Here is a 19,592-nt window from a genome sequence, read left to right as displayed (position 1 = left end):
CACCTTTATTGCCAGGTCTTGGTATGGAAAGGGCTTTTGGTTTACTTTTTCATGCAGGGCAGGCAAAACTTAAGATTTGTGACTCTAGCGCTTTGCATTTAATCACACAACTGTTCCTTCTGCAGCCGGCTTGTCCAGGATGAAAAGAAGGCCTCTATGTTACAAAAACAGCAGCCCCATTATAGCTGGCATGCAATAAAAGCTCGTCATTTCCCTATTCCCTCTCCTCTGCTTCAGGTGAAACAATTTTTCCCACAGCACGAAGTGAAGGAGCACCAAGCACCCAGCCAACTCTCACCTGAACAGCATTCCCAGACCTGTTTTGTTACCATGTTAAGCAGTGACAGTGTGTTGGGAATATATAGAAAGATGATGGCCCACTAAGAATGTGCAAGTTCGCAGGAGTCTCAGAATGGCACTTTTTGAAGGCGCGATTCATTTTTTGAACACGTACGAAGACAAGAAAACGTTTACACAAAAGAACCAAGCCACTCAAATCATCTGCAGATATTTATATTTAAAGCAACAATTCCATTTTCTAATACTAATTGTCTTCCAGCTTACTTCCTGAGAAAATGACAAGAATCACAAGAAACGCTGAAAATCTCTTGCTGTGGCTTAGGATTAATTTATTTCAAAGCTTTGTGCAAAATATTAGCCCTTATAAGGGCATGGGTATCCGTGCGGCAACAAGAGCGCTTATCGAACTTTCTCCTCAATGTGACTCGAGGAAGCAAACTTAAATAAGAGTTCAGCATCCTACAAGGATCCTTGAAGCAACCTTCATATAGTAGCAGATGTTTAAGTCTTGTAGCTACGAGTCATCTAGCGACACAACCATTTTAACATTCTGATCAAGCATGGCTACTTGAAAGCACGTCCCATTGATTTTAGTGGTCTTTACTACTAAGTAAGTTTAGAAAGGCAGCCTTGAGCCTTTAAGCATCAAGCAGGCATTCTGTGGTCAAAAATAAAAAGCAGAACCTGCGACATTCCTGTAATTTTTTGGACAGCATCTAAAACAGCACCAAGAAGAGGAATATAACCTTCCACTAACTTACTCCCTGGGATCCTAGCTTACGTCTGGAAGTGCGTTGCTAACACACACAGTAATACAGAATAACAATAATATTGGCTATCACTTTGGCCGTATGTTATTCAGTCCTATATTCCAGATAACCTCGTTTCGCACTCTGAAGTCGCTAACCGACTTGGACCAGTGGGAACATTTTGAATTTTGCGAGAGTGCTGAGGTCACCAGTCACAAAATGGCTGCCATTTTGCGAGGGGTAACACAACATTAGAAAGAATGTGCACATCGTTGCGTCCCCTTCCCATCCCCTAGGGCCTAGGCCTTCTATTTACCATGGGGAGTCAGTTATGTCCTGCTGGTTCTGCTTGTGGAGATAAAAGGCCCAAGAACCCAATTTTTCCCCAATGGCAAGGCTTGGGTTGCCACCATTACCAACTTACCTGGCAGTAAGCCTCATTAACAACAAACCTGTTGTTGAAGTAGACGTGCATACCATTGAACTGTAAAGTGAACCATACAGTTAACTGAACACCAGCTCCTGCACAGCAAGAGACGCTCCTAAAACATGGGCTTGGGGTGGGTGGCGAACAAGGTTACGCTTACATCATTCATATGAAAAAAAGGTGTTTAAATCCATTCCAGGATGCACAGAATTAACACAGAAGTAGACTACAGCTCCCATCATCCCTAGCTAGCAAGACCAGGGATGATGGGAAATGTAGTCCAAAAACAGCTGGAGACCCAAGTTTGGGAAACACTTGCTCTAAAACAATTTTATAAAAAAAAATCTATTCACCCTTGCATTTCCACCCTGACCTCGCCAGCGGACCAGTCTGTATTAAGTGATATGTCTCATGCGAAGGGTGCTTGAGCCTGGGGTTCTGGACTAGGCCGCAGAATACTAAGGTCACATTTTGAAGCTTCAGACACTTTTGATGGCTTCTCTCCACTGCTTGGCCTGCCATAGTTTTGTTTCCGTGATACTCCTCTGCTTACCCAGAAGAGCCAACTGTTGTCCACAGCAGGCCTTCATCATTTAGGGCAGTGTTTCTCAACCTTTTTTGGGCCACGGCACACTTGTTCCGTGAAAAAAATCACGAGGCACACCACCATTAAAAAAGTTTAAAAATTTAACTCTGTGCCGCCCTATATTATAATTATGACTGTAAGAAACACTTGCCAAATATTGCTTTCCGGCGGGCCAGTGTTGTGTATTGGTGGCCGCCAGGCTCGTTTGCACTGAGCTTTGGGAAAGAGGAGGAGAAATATTGCTTTCCGGCGGGCCAGCATTGTTTATTGGCGGCCGCCAGGCACGTGACAATGCAAATCACCCTTCTCACCGCCGTACGTCGCAGCACACCAGCCAGCGTCTCGCGGCACACTAGTGTGCTGCGGAACAGCGGTTGAGAAACGCTGATTTAGGGAACAAATTCCAAAGTGGGGAGTTAAGGATTGGAAGGAGTGTCTTTAAAATAATAATAATAATAATAATAATAATAATCACACAAGTATCCAAATGGGTAACTTTTATTTGTGGATAAAAATTAAGGCTCACAGTACTTATCATTTACAAGCAGAAAATGTTTCCTTTCTTTTAAAAAAACGAGAATGCTAGGAATTATTTCCCTATACAAATTCCTTTGAATACGTTGACATGTCTCACTGAAGGACAAGAGAGGGGTAAACAAATTGAACAAGAGCAACTGCATTCATAAGCTACATTCCCTTCTGGACCACAAGAAGACGACAATCTGTGTTTCTCCATCCGGCTGAGATTACATGAATGAACACGATGAAATACATTCAAGGACTGGAAGGATGGCAATGAAGCTACATTCCACTTCCCTCACAAACTGTGTGTAGTTTTTTAAAATAAAAAACAAAAAATACCCTGCTCCATAGAATACTGGAATCTGGATTCAAATTTAACAAATCACTCATAATGCTATCCCTTTGACATGTGTTTGCTTCTGGCTGCAATGTTAATCTTCTTAAAGTTTGCCAAACCCCCATTTTCTTCATGAATCTTTTTTTAAAAAACAAAACAAGCTTATAAAGTTGTAGCCCGGAGCTGACTTAAACATATACATTTGTTAAGATGGAAATCCTATAATTTGACTATCTGTGCATCTAACATAGTGAACATGGACACAAAATACTCTTAGCTCCAGCCGCAAGGGTTACCGTCAGTAGACACACCACTCAGTTAAAACCTCTGGCTCTTATGAATGGAACCATGCATTATATATACCTCATTTCTCTAGCTTGGACCATAACCATAATAGAGTTACATATTATATGTTAAACATCAGCTTTTAGAAAAAAAAGGACATTTGAAATGGCCAAGTAAACATCAATGTCAAAGCACAGCAATAGCTCAAGGAACATCCCCTTGTTATGGGCCTGACTGTCTAGGAGGCATCTGAATAAAGAGTTCCCACCATGCAAGAGCAATCAGGCTTGCAAGTGATCATTACATTATAGTCTCAGGTGCCATAATCTCACCAGCAGGCATAAAGAGGAGTTCCTAGTAGAGTTTGCTAAGTAGACACTTGGGTCTGGATTGCACTTCTGCTGACTTGACCACACCCATTCCCAAACACGGACTATACAGGAAAGCACTTCGGTTGCACACCCTGGGTTTGGATGAAACGGGCAAACAGATTTGCAAATCGTCTGCCATGGATGCTTCACAGTTGAGATTCCTGCATTGCAGGGGGTCAGACTAGATGGCCATTGGGGGTCCCTTCCAACTCTACAATTCTATGATTTGCCTACTGCATTCCTACACACTGGACCATGCCACCCAAGCACAATTCAAAGTGTTGGTGCTGACCTTTAAAGCCCTAAACTGCCTCGGCCCAGTATACCTGAAGGAACGTCTCCACCCCCATCGTTCTGCCCGGACACTGAGGTCCAGCGCCGAGGGCCTACTGGCGGTTCCCTCACTGCAAGAAGCAAAGCTACAGGGAACCAGGCAAGAGGGCCTTCTCAGTAGTGGCACCCACACTGTGGAACGCCCTCCCATCAGATGTCAAAGAAATAAATACAGTAACTACCTTACATTTAGGAGACATCTGAAGGCAGCCCTGTTCAGGGAAGTTCTTAATGTGTGACATTTTAATGTATTTTAAATCTTTACTGGAAGCTGCCCAGAGTGGCTGGCGAAACCCAGCCAGATGGGCGGAGTACAAATAATAAATTATTATTATTATTATTACTCGCTCAGGTACATGTTCCAAGACCTCCGCAGGAAAAGTCTTCAGGAGACAACAAACCTTCCTCATGTGGCATGGTAAGGCAAGTTAGCATAGCAAGAGAACCACCAGCTCATCCCAGCTCCCCAGACGCCAGGGACACACGCCCCATCATCATAATGGTTTTATAGTGAGTACCTTTTGCCCTTATTTCCCCTTTATACGTCCCGCTGCTTTATTCCAGCCAGATGCTCTACCACACATCTGGCGAGACCATCCAGCCATCCCCTGACCTCTGCATCTTAACCAGCCATGTTTTTTGGTTAATTCACATAAGGACAGCGGAAATCATATTGAGCAGAAGGACCCTTTTTTTGTCAACAGATATAGCATTAAACAGGAGTGACTAGTTCGCTGCCCCTCCACAAGTTTTCACTTGTCCTGCGATGACCTTCCGATCAATCAATGCATGGCGGAATGGTCGCCTGTATCCTGCTAATCAAGGTAGTAATACTTGGGCACTCGAGAACTACCGGGTACAAATCAAAGTTTGTGTAAGGTCGCAGTGATTTGTGGTGCACTAAGGCCGTATTCAGAATGGGTGAGTGAAGTCGTTGCAGCCCTATTTATGAGAAGAAAGTATTCTAGCATTTTAAGTCCTCTTCTACCATTTTAACAGCTATGGCCTCCCCCCTAAGAAACTCAGGAACTATAGTTTGTTAAGGATGCTGGGAATTGTAGATCTGTGAGGCGTCAAACGACAATTCCCAGCACCCTAAACAAAGTAAGAGTTTTCAGGATTCTTTGGGGGAATTTGACTGTGGATTAAAGAGTGCTTTAAATATAAGGTATGGATGTGACCTTAACGCTGTTCTCCTGTCCATCTACCCTGACAAGATGGGAGGGGTGGCTAATACCCCAGAGGACAGGATCACACTTCAAAATGACCTTAACAGATTAGACAACTGGGCCAAAGCAAACAAGATGAATTTTAACAAGGAGAAATGTAAAGTACTACACTTGGGCAAAAAAGAAAGAAAGGCACAAATACAGGATGGGAGACACCTGGCTTGAGAGCAGTACATGTGAAAAGGATCTAGGAGTTTTGGTAGACCACAAACTTGACATGAGTCAACAGTGTGATGCAGCAGCTAAAAAAGCCAATGCAATTCTGGGCTGCATCAATAGGAGTATAGCATCTAGATCAAGGGAAGTAATAATACCACTGTATTCTGCTCTGGTCAGACCTCACCTGGAGTACTGTGTCCAGTTCTGGGCACCACAGTTCAAGAAGGATACTGACAAGCTGGAACGTGTCCAGAAGAGGGCAACCAAAATGGTCAAAGGCCTGGAAACAATGCCTTATGAGGAACGGCTTAGGGAGCTGGGTATGTTTAGCCTGGAGAAGAGAAGGTTAAGGGGTGATATGATAGCCATTTTCAAATATATTAAAGGATGCCACATAGAGGAGGGAGAAAGGTTGTTTTCTGCTGCTCCAGAGAAGTGGACACGGAGCAATGGATTCAAACAACAAGAAAGAAGATTCCACCTAAACATTAGGAAGAACTTCCTGACAGTAAGAGCTGTTCGGCAGTGGAATTTGCTACCAAGGAGTGTGGTGGAGTCTCCTTCTTTGGAGGTCTTTAAGCAGAGGCTTGACAGGAATATGTCAAGAATGCTTTGATGGTGTTTCCTGCTTGGCAGGGAGTTGGACTGGATGGCCCTTGTGGTCTCTTCCAACTCTATGATTCTAGAAGCAGCCCCACTTCAGTCAAAGCTATGTGGCTCAATATTGAAAACCACCCAGATTCTGATCTTTACCCAAACCAGAGCCGAGAGGTTAACTCTATTTATCCTTCTGACTTGCTGGTAGTTTATTCTTCAAGAAATGCACAAACTAATTTATATCTAGATTGGCCCTGCTGCCTCCAAAGCCCAATCACATACGAATCGGCATATTTTAGAAGACCTTGGAAAGGTGTACACAGAGAGCAATTATTCCCCCTCGCTTTTCCAAAGCAGCCTCATATAAAATATAAGCCCAACACGAATGGTATGAATGATAGTTCGGCACAAAGACAAAGACAAAAACTGAGAAAGGGCAGATAAGATTTTGATGGCTGCAATGTGGATTGTTACTCCCTTTGATTTTGCCTGAACCGCAAGATGCATTTTCAACTGTATACATAATTCATGTTTGGCTCCCTTGTAACTGATTTAATGTACATTAAATATAGATATCACTGCACGGTGGGGGAAATGTATGCTTTTACATTTTTAAGCAAAACTTGCTTTTAAAAAACATTATGGAGGAGGGACAGGAGAGCAAGGCGGGGAGACACAGTCATTATTTGAGCGCCAGATGTTGTTGTTGTCTTAAAAGTCAACACTTATTGCCATGGGCTTAATACTCCAAACGATATGGAACAGGAATTCATACAGTACGCAGCAGAACAAATTATACATTGATTCCACAACTCAACAATACCTACTACTCCATTTGGCAAAATATTTATTTATAATAAATCTGTTTCAAAAGCAGTTGTTGGTCGCTTCCCCCCTCCCCAACCCCATTATTTTAATAGGCTCCGACATTGGTTTTGGTAAATGTAAATAAACGGTCTCTTTTTACACAGTATACAAAAGAAAATGAAAATAAAAAAATGAAAAGAGACATTGAAATGACGTAACAGTAGAAACAGTCAGTAAGACCAAAAAAAAAAGGCAAAGCAATATGAATCTATCTGCACGTAGGCAATACTGCCCTAATTATTTACCCGTACGTATCCTCAGCCCACTTACCTTGCTCCCCGCCCCCCGCCCCCAACATCATTCTTAATTTGCAGATTATGCTCCAGGAAGAGGGGGGGGGGAATCACATGTGATATAGCAGCAGCTCCAGCGACTCTGTTTCACAGTACTGCATGTCAACACTGGGAATGGTTTCTGATATAATTTAAAACTGCATACAGTACTTTCATACAAGGAGAGGGAGGGAATAATTATTCCCACTCAGTTGTTCCTGGTGGTTTTGAAGTCAAGTCATACATCACCCGGGAGATGCCAGGAATCTTCTTAATCTCTGCCACCATCTTCAACACAACCTGCATTTATTTAGGAACAAAACACAGTTAGAAGAGCAGTTAAGTAGACAGGCTGCCAGGTTTGAATGAGGGATAAATCGGGGCTGTAATGCAAGGCACAGGATAGTCATTAGACTATTTTACCTAGCTGTCTAGAAGGGGGTAGGAATGGTGCATCAAATTTTTAAAATATAGCTTGGTATTATTTTGTTTGCAAACAAACAAACAAACAAAAACAGGCAAACATTTTGGAGAGGCAGCTCATACACTTACAGGTGAAACTTGGAAAATTAGAACACAGTGGTGCCCCAACTTACGAATTTAATCTGTTCCGAGGGCACCTTCGTAGGTTGAAAAATTCGTAGGTTGAAAAAGTCGAAATGTGCCATTGGAAACGCAATTTCCCATAGGAACGCATTGGAAACAGAAAAATTCGTAAGTCGAAGCAACCCTATCTAAAAAATTGTAAGTTGAATAATCCCTATCTAAAACCGCCGCGGTTTCCTTTCGGATGTTGAGACATTCGTAAGCACGCGGCCATTTGCCCCATTCGTAAGTCGAAAAATTTTGGTTGTCGAGTCGTTCGTAAGTCGAGGTACCACTGTATCGTCAAAAAGTGCATTTATTTCAGTAATGCAACTTAAAAGGTGAAACCAATATGAGATAGATGCATGACATGCAAAGCAAGATATGTCAAGCCTTTATTTGTTGTAACTGTAATTATTTGTCATTAGGCAGGTCAATTATAAATGGAATGCAATTAATGAAATGTAATAGCGATGTTTATTTTTGTATTATTGTAACTATTTGTTTTATTACTGTGGAATTTCCAAAAGAAAGCATTTGTAAAAATAAAAATAAGTTGCATTACTGAAATAAATGCACCTTTTGACGATATTCTAATTTTCCGAGTTTCACCTGTACTATAGTCATACCTTGGAAGTTGAATGGAATCCATTCCGGAAGTCCGTTCGACTTCCAAAATGTTCGGAAGTTCCTGCAGCCAAGCGGAAGCCGCGGAAGCCCTATCAGACGTTTGGGTGCAAAAGAACGTTTGCAAACCGGAACACTCACTTCTGGGTTTGCGGTGTTTGGGAGCCAAAACGTTAGACTTGCAAGGCATTCGGGATCCAAGGTAAGACTGTACAGCATAGGCCTCGGCAATGTACCGATGCATCGCCCAGGAGCGGTTTGAGGGCCAGAGCACACATTTATTTCTGTGCTACAAAAATGAACTTTTAAACCATTTTGAATAAAGGAACAAGCAGTGTTTCCATATTAGCAAAGAAAGAAAAGGCAGTTCCAAATGATTATTCTGAAAGTTTTACCTCTTCCGGTATCTCATTGCCGGGAGTCGCTGCAATACCCGTCATGAAATCACTAGTGATGAAGGTCCGAACAACCACAGATCTTTGACAGGAAGGTTGCTTCTGAAGGGGATCTCGGTCAAAATGCAATGGTGTCAAGATGACTGGCATCTGGCTGATTTTTCCAGCATAACCTTGGCATAAGAAACCAAGAATATTGCAATTAACAAACCGTTATATGGACCGAGAGAGCCGGCGTAGTATAATGATAGAGCACATTGTCGGGAATGATGAAAGTTGTGGTTGAACAACACCCAGAGGTTGACACCTCCCCCCTCCCTTGATTACAGTGCTGGACTAGGACTTGGGAGACCAGAATTCCAACTCCCGATTCAGTCGTGAAGCTCACTGGGTGGTCTTGGGCCAATCACTATCTTGGCCTAATCTATGTCACAGGGTTGTTGTCAGGATAAAATAGGGGGAGGGAGATCATTTTGCCATCCTAAGCTCTAAGGAAGGGCAGGATACAATTGAAAACGAAGAGCAGCATAAAGACAGACTGTACTCCATGGCACAACTCAGAAACTGCTCTTGGTTAAGAGTTGCAAGCATCAAATTAGTTTCTATTAAAACTTTCATGTGATTCACTTTTGATGTAGTTTTTCTGCTACAAAATCAAGAAACTGCAGTGTCCCAGAAAATTCAACTTTCTGAAGCCAGGGTTCTACAAAAGAAACATCTCTTATGCAACCAAAATCTGGGTTGCTTGACGAATTCTGAACTGCTGTTAAGTGTCTTTGCCAATGGCGACTCAAGGACAGCAGACCTCTTAGCAATGAACTAAGCCAGGCATCGGCAACCTCCGGCCCATGGGCCGGATCCGGCCCACGGAGGCCGTTTATCCGGCCCACGAGCCGCCTGGTCACCAAGCCACCCACTCGACAAGTCCCCCGCGCGCTGCACTAAACCGGCGCAGCGCGGCAACTTGCTGAGCGGCGCTGGAAATGGCGCCTGCGCCAACGCCGGAAATCGCTTCTGCACAGGCGCGGTTTCCAGCATCTACGCAGCCGCAGAAGCGATTTCCGGCGCTGCGGACATGCGCAGAAGCGATTTCCGGCGTCCTAGACATGGGAAGTGCGGCGCCAGAAATTGCTTCTGCGCATGTCCAGCCCACTGAAAATAGTCTGTGGGAATGCTCCGGCCCATGGCCGGAAAACGTTGCCGACGCCTGAACTAAGAAATGACCTTCCACTGAACAAATGCACATACTAACCAGACTCCCTGAGAATATTATGAGCCTCAAAATCAGCTTGCCGCAATGTGCTGAGGACTCCTGTTGTCAGGAAAGTGGGAGTAACGTCTGTGGGAGGTTCTTTGACAGGTGGGCCAAACACATAGACAACTCTAAGGAGGGAAAAAAATGAAGCGTTGGAGTGTGTGGTTTATTGCAAACTGAATAATGCAAGCACTACGCTGGCTAGGGCTAAAAGGAGTTTCAGTCCCCAACTTCTGAAGGGTGCCAGGTTAGGGAAAGATGAGCAATGCATCTATAAAATACCAGAATAGCAGACAGTAATTTAAATTCTGGCTTTGTCCAACCATGTAAAACTTGGGTGCACAGTGCCTTTAATTCAAACAGACAGTCGTTCAATCATTTATTTAAAAAGCCACGTATCCCGTTTGGAAAACATTAACATTCAGAATATGTGCAGTCTTTTTATTCTAATACTAAAGCAAAAGTTTGCTTCCTTCCCTTGCTTTAAAAGCCCCCACTGTTAAGAGCATTTATGCCTGCAGTACTTGACGCTTAGCTTTCCAGTATACAGTGGTACCTTGGTTTGCGAACAGCTTAGTTCTTGAACAACTTGGAACCCGAACACTGCAAACCCAGAAGTAAGTGTTCAAATTTGCGAACGTTTTTCAGAAGCCAAACGTGCTCCGTTTTGAGTGTTACGCTTCCCTCCCGAGTGCTACGCTGAGGTCTGACGGCTGGCAAATCCCGAGCACCCACACAGCATGGAGGTGATATTTGGAGCGTATATTTGGCACTTTAGTTTTTGCTATTTATTTTGCGTTTTTGTTTTGGGGGCTTTTTCGGTCCATTGTTGTGGCTGTGTGGAACCCAGTTCACTACATTGTTTATTGCTTTCATTTTATGGCTCAATGGTCTCGTTAGATAGTAAAATCCATGTTAAATTGCTGTTTTAGGGGTTGTTGTTTTTTTAATATATTTTTTATCAAAGATTTCTTGGTTTACAAAAGTATGTGCAATGTCTCTTTTTCAAGTCACATTTTCTACAGATCCGTTTCATTTGTTGAGACATTAGTGTTGCATTAGGAAGAAAGGGGGGGAAGAGGTGAAGGGGGGCATGGTGAGTGGGGTTGGTGGCAATGCGTCTATGCTACTTAGTGTGGGGGAGGGGCATAGGTGCCAACTCCCAGATTGAAAAATCCGGGATTGGCACCAGAAGTCGCTTCTACGCATGCTCTGCCCATTTCCAAAATGGCCACAGCGCCAGAAATCGCTTCTGCGCATGGCCAGAGACTCCAGACATGCGCAGAAGGAGCCTCCCTGGGCCGGTAAGAATCCGGGGGATTTACGGGGTTTTTTAAAATCCGGGCTGCCAGCGGGAAATGGCTGGGAAAACGGGGGTTTCCCGGAGAATAGGGGAGACTTGGCAGCTATAGGAGGGGGGTTGTGTCAGTGTCGCTTGTGCACGTTCTCTTTGCTATTCGCTTGTACTCCTTTGGTGGTGAGAGAGGTTGGGGTTGGCCTAGGGTGTGGTTGTTTGTTTGTGATTGGCTGTGGTGACCTTTGTTTTCATGTGTGAGTGGGGTGGGTGGGTGTTCCTAAATCAGGTTAGCCCAGGGGTAGGCAACCTAAGGCCCGGGGGCTGGATGTGGCCCAATCGCCTTCTCAATCCAGCTTGCGGATGGTCCGGGAATCAGTGTGTTTTTATATGAATAGAATGTGTCCTTTTATTTAAAATGCATCTCTGGGTTATTTATGGGGCATAGGAATTCGTTCATTTCCCCCTCCCCCCAAATATAGTCCAGCCCACCGCATGGTCTGAGGGACGGTGGACTGGCCCACGGCTGAAAAAGGTTGCTGTCCCCTGCGTTAGCCAGATTGATTCGTATGCTGTTGGTGAATTCTTGTCGTTGTCTTGTTGGGCTGCGTATGTCCCCGTGTCAGTTTCAGTTTCAGTTTTGTCCCCGTGTCAGTTTCAGTTTATTGGTTAGTTTTTCTAATAAGGCTGTTTCCCATACTACTTGATACAATTGGTCCATGCTTATTAGGGGTTGTTTTTAAAAGTCTGGAACGGATTAATCCATTTTGCATTCCTTTCTATGGGAAAGCACGCCTTGGTTTTGGAACGCTTTGGAAGTCGAACTGACTTCCAGAACGGATTAAGTTTGAGAACCAAGGTACCACTGTAGTCAGTACAGGGTTGCCCTGAACATCATACTATGATCGCACAAAATTACAATTAACAGGCCATGAAATAAAACATCAAACACACACATTAAAGATCCCCGGGCAAATAGTCACAAAATGGGCTTGCAGATAAAAAGCTGGGACAAATCTGTTAGTGGAGCATCTGACTCTTCCCTCCCAACATGGCTTATGGGACAATATTATAAACAGAGATGTGAAGGCCTGGGACTAAGGCGGAGAACCCAGTTTTCCCTTTTTCTAAAAAAAAACAAAACCTCATACGAATTATTTTCTCTTTTTGAATCGAGTGGAATGCTTTTTTAAGAAAAACAACAAGGCTTTACTCAGAGTTTATAGTGTGAAGAGCATTTTAGCTCCTGTGCCCTGTAACTGACATATACAATACTCAGATCCAAAATGCATTTCTGCACCTAGAGGGGTGCTTGCCATCTTCATGAGATAAGCTTAAAGATAAAGGGACCACTGACCATTGGGGTCCAGTCGTGACCAACTCTGGGGTTGCGGCGCTCATCTCGCGTTATTGGCCGAGGGAGCTGGCGTACAGCTTCCAGGTCATGTGGCCAGCATAACAAAGCTGCTTCTGGCAAACCAGATCAGTGCACGGAAATGCCATGTACCTTCCCGCTTGGAGCAGTACCTATTTATCTACTTACACTTATCTATGAGATAAGCTTACAGAGCCTTTATTGCTTGTGAATTACTACTGGCCTCCATTTGATGGTCTCTGGCCTACAAGTTTTGAGATACCAGACGTGGCCTCTCTCCCTTTTCACCTCTCCCATCAATTCACTGTGACACTAACAGTGCAATCCTACGCATGTATTCAAAGGGACACACTCACAGGGTAGCAGCTGACGACATTCATGCAAGCCTACGTGTGGTTACACAGAAGTAAGCACCGCTAAACAGAGTGGGGCTTACTTCTGAGTCAAGGCAATTCTGTCATAAATGTTATGACTGTGCCAAAGTACCATTTTATTTGATAAATAAGTTGTAACTGGTGCGTTTAATGTGGTTAAAGCAATAAAATAAGTTTAGGTTTGATAACGACGGTATTGCATATGTACTTCGATTCCCAGCAACCCTAAAACAAGATCCCCGCCCTGCTGGCTTCAAAATTTCCAGAACTTTTACATCTCCAATTTATAATAAGCTCTCAAGAAAGGCAGTAGCATATTCTTCTATATGGTAGTTTCGTTTTTACTTATCATGTGTAAGTTAAAAATGTACCAAAGCAAAAATGTTAAGCAAACAACAAAATAAGCAGCAGCTGTATTTTTTAAAAAATACTGCAGATATATACCGGTTTATGTTGTGACACATGCGGGGGATGAGTCTGGCTAGGAACATAAGGGACTCCCAGTGTGGAGCATCTTTGCTGGAGATCCCACATACATAGCTGTAGGAGCGGCCATCGCCCTGCAAAGCAGCAAAACAAAATCGACAGCTGAAACATTTGCATTATCTGAAACCTCATCTAGTTCTTTCCTTGCAACAAGTTATATACCGTTCGACACTCCAGTTTGCACACTGCCGTGTACGGTGATGTTGGGAAAGAGGTACAAAAGATCAAGTTAGCAAAAATTAAACCAGGAAAAGCTCACTTGAAATGCCTGCTGAAATTATGCCTTCCCAAAATGCCTGAAATTCAATAGGGGGCAGGTCCTACATGATGTCAGCCAAGAGGCAGCTCCACAGGACCAGGCACAGAATGCTGAATATGCACAGATTCCGGCAGATATGAGCCTTGCATCTCGGTCGTGGGGGACCACTGAACATGACTCCCCTGAACACTTCCGGGATCAGACAGGAATATAAAGCATCAAGAGGTCTGTACCCTGGACCCAAGTTAAGGACCTTGCAAAGGACTGTCCCGTCTTAAACATCATGATATATCTATACAGTGGGACCTCGGTTTAAGAACAGTCCTGTTAATGAACGATTCGGTTTACGACCTCCGCAAAACTGGAAGCAGTGTCCTGGTTTGCAAACTTTACCTTGGTCTAAGAACGGAATCTGAATGGTGGATGGGCACCAGTGGGGGGAGGCGTCATTAGGGAAAGCGCGCCTTGGTTTAAGAACGGTTTCGGTTTAAGAACAGAGTTCCAGAACGGATTAAGTTCGTAAACCGAGGTACCACTGTATCACAACGTCTGAAATAAGGATGCAACTATGTAGAGGCAAATGGAGAACTAGCAACTGATACTATTTAGGGGTCTAAAACTGATGCATTTTTACTTACCTTTAACAGCTGTTATTTTATAGTAATAAGCAACAGGAAGCAAGAGCCATGAGAGAACTGATTCACGGTTCACGGCTCCACGGTTTCCCCCATATTGGAATTTTTTACATAGTGTGCACGCACACTTACGCACACACTGTGATTCTCGATATATTGCCAAGTCATACATTATGAAACTGTTATCATGAATCGAACTTCAAACCAATTTGGGATGATGTATAGATATATCACCCTGCCTACTGGTAGCATATGGGCACAGTCGTACCTCAGAAGTCGAACAGAATCCGTTCCAGAAGTCCGTTCAACTTCCAAAACAATTGGGAACCAAGGCGCAGCTTGCGACTGGCTGCAGGAAACTCCTGCAGCCAATCAGAAGCTGTGGAAGCCGCGACGGACATTCGGGTTCCAAAGAATGTTCGCAAACCGGAACACTCACAAGGCGTTCGACTTCCTAGGTACGACTGTACAAGCTTTTAAGCACCAGAGTTATGGGCTTGTGAAAGCCCACCCTTATTGACTCTAGCTTGCAGCATCTTAAATCAGCCAGAGCGTCCAGGCCAGGCCCAAGTGTTCCACACATGGTGCATTGCAATAATCAAATTGCCAATCTAGGAATCACCAGGGCGAGGCAAGACCGTTTCAAGGATGTCACTGGCAAAAGGCACTCCTAGCCACCTGAGCCTCTAAGCAACTAAGATTAATCCAAGCGCAGCCCCAAACCGCGAGCCTCTTCTTTCAGAGGGATTGCGACTCTGTCCAGAACAGACAACTGGCCTATCTCCCAGAGCCAATAAAGCTACAATGCATGCAGTTCCGAGCCTTTAATTGGCTTTGTGTCTGACAGGTGCCTGAACTGCCCCAGGAAAGCAGAACTGGTTTTTTTGTTTGTTTGTTTGTTTGTTTACTTATTTATTGAAAAGCATTTCCCAACCCCCAACGTATTTCAAGTATCTCTAGGTGGCATAGAAAAATAACACAAAAAAATAATAGGACGGTATAAGGAGGACAGCAAAACAAGTCTTATAAAAGCAGAACAGGTAAAAACAGAATTTTGTCTGCAGTGAGCAAATTAGTAGGAATATATGTATGAGCCTCCAGCTGCTGCTTCTCCAATGGAAGCCTGAACCTGATGGAACACAGTGTGAGTGATGCTATTTAATCTCAAGAATACTTCAGGATTCCCTAGCCTTACCAAAGTGACCATTCAGACATTTAGAGGCTGTCACATATATTTTTAAAAAATAGCTCTTCCGTTGCTTAATCCCAATCCGTTTTGGACGTATTCTACCCACAGCAGCATTCAACGCACTCACCTGCACTCCTACAGTTTTGATTGGCATCAGAAAGGCATTCAATGAATGTAGACTTGTGATTTGCATCAGTTTCTCCTGGTCTTCCTCAGTTGTACATGCTTTGACCCTCTGCAACAGTGTGTGAGGCTGGGCAAAAAAGGAAAAAAAGTCCAATCAAAACATCTGAGATTATTACTCGGCTACATCTCACTGGGAGCCAATGTTTGGCATAGAGGCAGAGATTGGAAAATAAGGGGTTCTTCAACAAAGAGGCCAGAAGTGTGGTTAGACCAGTGCTGCCAATCAGGTCCAATCAGATTTGTTATTTCTAAACCACCCAGCATCTACTACACACGGTACAAATATAGAATCCATGGGTTATTTGTGGGGCCTGCCTGGCATTTTTACATGAGTAGAATGTGTGCTTTTATTTAAAATGCATCTCCGGGTTATTTATGGGGCACAGAAATTCGTTCATTGCCCCCCCCCCCAAATATATATATATATAGTCCGGCCCACCACAAGGTCTGAGGGACAGTGGACTGGCCCCTTGCTGAAAAAGTTTGCTGACCCCTGAATCAGAGGCATTCCCAGTTGGTAGGCACTTGGCTTGTTGTTGTTGTTTAGTCGTTTAGTCGCGTCCGACTCTTCGTGACCCCATGGACCAGAGCACGCCAGGCACTCCTGTCTTCTACTGCCTCCCGCAGTTTGGTCAATCTCATGTTCGTAGCTTCGAGAACACTGTCCAACCATCTCGTCCTCTGTCGCCCCCTTCTCCTAGTGCCCTCAATCTTTCCCAACATCAGGGTCTTTTCCAGGGAGTCTTCTCTTCTCATTGGAGCCTCAGCTTCAGGATCTGTCCTTCCAGTGAGCACTTGGGGCTGATTTCCTTCAGAATGGATAGGTTTGATTGTCTTGCAGTCCATGGGACTCTCAAGAGTCTCCTCCAGCACCATAATTCAAAAGCATCAATTCTTCGGCGATCAGCCTTCTTTATGGTCCAGCTCTCACTTCCATACATCACTACTGGGAAAACCATAGCTTTAACTATACGGCACTTGGCTACTCCTGTGCTAAATGCAAGTTAACATGGTGCTCTTCAAATGTTGTTGGATTCCGACTACAACCAATCCAGCAAGCATAGCAAATGGCAAGGAATGCTGGGAGGTGTAGTCCAGCAACACTGGGAGGGCACCTAGGGTTGCCAAACTCAATAGAGGACAGGACTTCTGTGCCTTTAATTGCCCTGCTCTCTTTTGAGTCTGGAAACCTTAAAGAGAAACCAGCAGACCCTTTGTTTAATTTCCAAGCAAAGGGTCTGCTGGTTTCTCTCTAAGGTTTCCAGACTCAGAAGAGAGCAGGGCAATTAAAGGCACAGAAGTCCTGTCCTCTATTGAGTCTGGCGACCCTAAGGGCACCATGCTAGCTACATCTTATATAACTAATACAAAAGAAGTTGGGGAAGGGAATACGTTGTAAATTGATAGGCTATGAAGGATCAGAACATAAGGGTAGAAGAAACCAAGACAGAACACATAAGATGGGGAGGGGAGGGGATTCATCTTGAGAACTTTCTTGAAGGAAGAAAAGACACTGCAGGGCCTACTCTGCAAACAATGGCTTAAGGAGAACTGACAGGGAAAGCCAGCATAATCTGATGGGAAACACAGGAAGGGAAGGTGAGGATATGGAGCAGGAGGGATGGGAAGAATGTCATGAGGGTTCGTCAGCAACTGGCTAAAGAGACAATTAAGCCAAGCTTATCTATGGCAGTGGCTTATCATAATCCACATAGGAATTTAAACCCTTCAATTCAAGGCACAATAATTACCTTTTTAACACTCGCAGAAAAGTCTGCTATGATTTTCAAAATGTTGTTCGTTTCAGGGTAGTCTTTGCAAACGTACGGTTCTTCGGCACATATTACCCTAATTGCAAGGCCAGGACCTGGAGAAAACAGTATTGGAAAAGCACCGTGGAATCGGTTACCAATATATAAGTGGCAATTTGTCTTTCAGCAGTGCTACGTACATGACTGCACTTGTAAGTGTTTTGGCCATGCTGCCATTTATCTGCAACATGCTTGGCTTGCATATGCAAAAGCAGCAGTGAGGTCTGAAGCACTATTTACTCTTATTGTGAGGCTTCACTTGAAAAAAAGAGAAGAAAATATGCTCCCTCCTGCTCCCAGCTCCATGTGCTACTTCCTTGATCTCCCTTGCCCTATGTTTGGTTTCCGTTTCTCCTCCCCACCAAATAGCCCAAACCCCTTCGCATTCTTCAGCTTGGAATAGTTTACTTTGCATTGTTTGGAAAGACGATCACGCAGTGAATCCTGCAAGACCTGCTCCCTGCATACCAGGCTTGGGAGGCCAGGGCCTTGACTGACTCTAGCTACAGTGGTGCCTCGACTTACGAATTTAATCCGTTCCGAAGGCACCTTCGTAGGTCGAAAAAAGTCAAAAAGCGCCGCTGGAAACCTGATTTCCCATAGGAATGCATTGGAAACGGAAAAATTCGCAAGTCGAAGCAACCCCATCTAAAAAACCCTATCTAAAACCACCACGGTTTCCGTTCGGATGTCGAGTAATTCATAAGCGCGCAGCCATTTGCCCCATTCGAAAGTCAAAACATTAGCTTGTCGAGTCGTTTGTAAGTCGAGATACCACTGTACAATGGCTGTTTCTGCAGCTCAGGATGGCTACAGATTGGGGGGGGGGCATAGGCAAACTCAGTCCTCCAGAAGTTTTGGGGCTACAACTCCCATGATCCCTCACCACTGGTCCTGTTAGCTAGGGGTGATGGGAGTTGTAGTCTTAAAACTTCTGGAGGGCCAAGTTTGCCTATGCCTGGTCTAAGGGTCGTTGCTGGGGTCAAGATTTAGCTTTGGAGATGTATTATTTTTGCTTACACGTAGGTAGCCGTGTTGGTCTGGGTCGAAGTAAAATAAAAAAATTCCTTCAGTAGCACACGAAAGCTCATACCAAAATGCATGCACACGAAAGCTCATACCAAAATAAAAACTTAGTTGGTCTTTAAGGTGCTACTGAAGGAATTTTTTATTATTTTTGCTGTTAACCAGGTGTTCTTTTTATGGTTTAATTATAAATCATCAGTGGCTTGTTAAATTTCATTGCTCATTTAATAATAGGAGGCGTCTCCATAAGCTTATTGCTCAATGACCATTTAAATTTTGTGACGGCGTGCAACTGTTAGCGAGCCGGGTTAACCTTTTGATGTTGTGAGACCCGTTGAGCACCGTTAAAATTATGGAAAGGCAGCATACAAATAACGCCGTGTTGGAATTGCATACAAATTCAGTAAAAAATTATAGTTTTAAAGAAGATTCCACTTTAAACTGTGCAGGTTTTTGACTACAATAAAGTTTCTATTGCAAAGTTTTGATACAAGCACCAACACTGTCAATAATAATAAAATAATAATAATAATAATAAATAAAAATTTTGTACCCCGCCCAATTAGGCTCCAACCACAATCATATGTATACACACTTCCATGAACAGAAAATCTTTCCTTGTGCAGAAGAGCACCAGTGGATCCACTTCTTGGTGAATTCTGCTAATGCGATGATCCCCTGGGCTGCATCAAGGATCACCATGGCTGAGCATCTGCCAGGAGCCCACATTACAGCAGGGGGTCCACCATTAAGAGCCCCCTGGGAGATAGTCTCACTGAGGGAGGAGGCCCCTGTGACGGATGTGTTGCTCAAAGTCCCCTCAAAACCTGGAACAGAAGCCACCTCTACCTGGGAATGGGTGTCTTGAGACCAGCTCTTCAGGCAGACCCAGTTCTCTCCCAAGCACTCTCACTTCATCCTTATGGAAATCTTTCAGTGGTTCTATTACCTTCCCCTGCAATGGAAAACAGCGCATTTCGCATTCAGGCCCTCTCTTTGGAGTAATACAGAACTAATGAGAAAACAAATCTAATACAACGATGCCGCTATACAACTGGGAC

General features: G+C 44.0%; 1 protein-coding gene across 2 annotated transcripts in view; it reads right to left on the bottom strand.

Moving 5' to 3' along the window:
* Positions 1-2,909: 2,909 nt before the first annotated feature.
* Positions 2,910-19,592, bottom strand: part of GMPS (guanosine monophosphate synthase) — a 49,850-nt gene continuing 33,167 nt past the window's right edge. For both annotated transcript variants that reach the window (XM_088669834.1, XM_088669835.1), the window contains exons 10-16: positions 19,381-19,486; positions 17,446-17,561; positions 15,636-15,761; positions 13,384-13,499; positions 9,894-10,024; positions 8,642-8,814; positions 2,910-7,334 (exon numbers count right to left, since the gene is read on the bottom strand). In XM_088669834.1, coding sequence (XP_088525960.1) covers positions 7,233-7,334; positions 8,642-8,814; positions 9,894-10,024; positions 13,384-13,499; positions 15,636-15,761; positions 17,446-17,561; positions 19,381-19,486 — 870 coding nt within the window. In that variant the 3' untranslated portion in view covers positions 2,910-7,232. The remainder of the gene's footprint in view (positions 7,335-8,641; positions 8,815-9,893; positions 10,025-13,383; positions 13,500-15,635; positions 15,762-17,445; positions 17,562-19,380; positions 19,487-19,592) is intronic.

This window comes from Zootoca vivipara, chromosome 5 (genome assembly GCF_965207765.1).
Source record: "Zootoca vivipara chromosome 5, rZooViv2.hap1.1, whole genome shotgun sequence".
NCBI lineage: Eukaryota > Metazoa > Chordata > Lepidosauria > Squamata > Lacertidae > Zootoca > Zootoca vivipara.
Note: the sequence above shows the minus strand (reverse complement) of the source record. Positions and strands in the feature narration are given on the sequence as shown.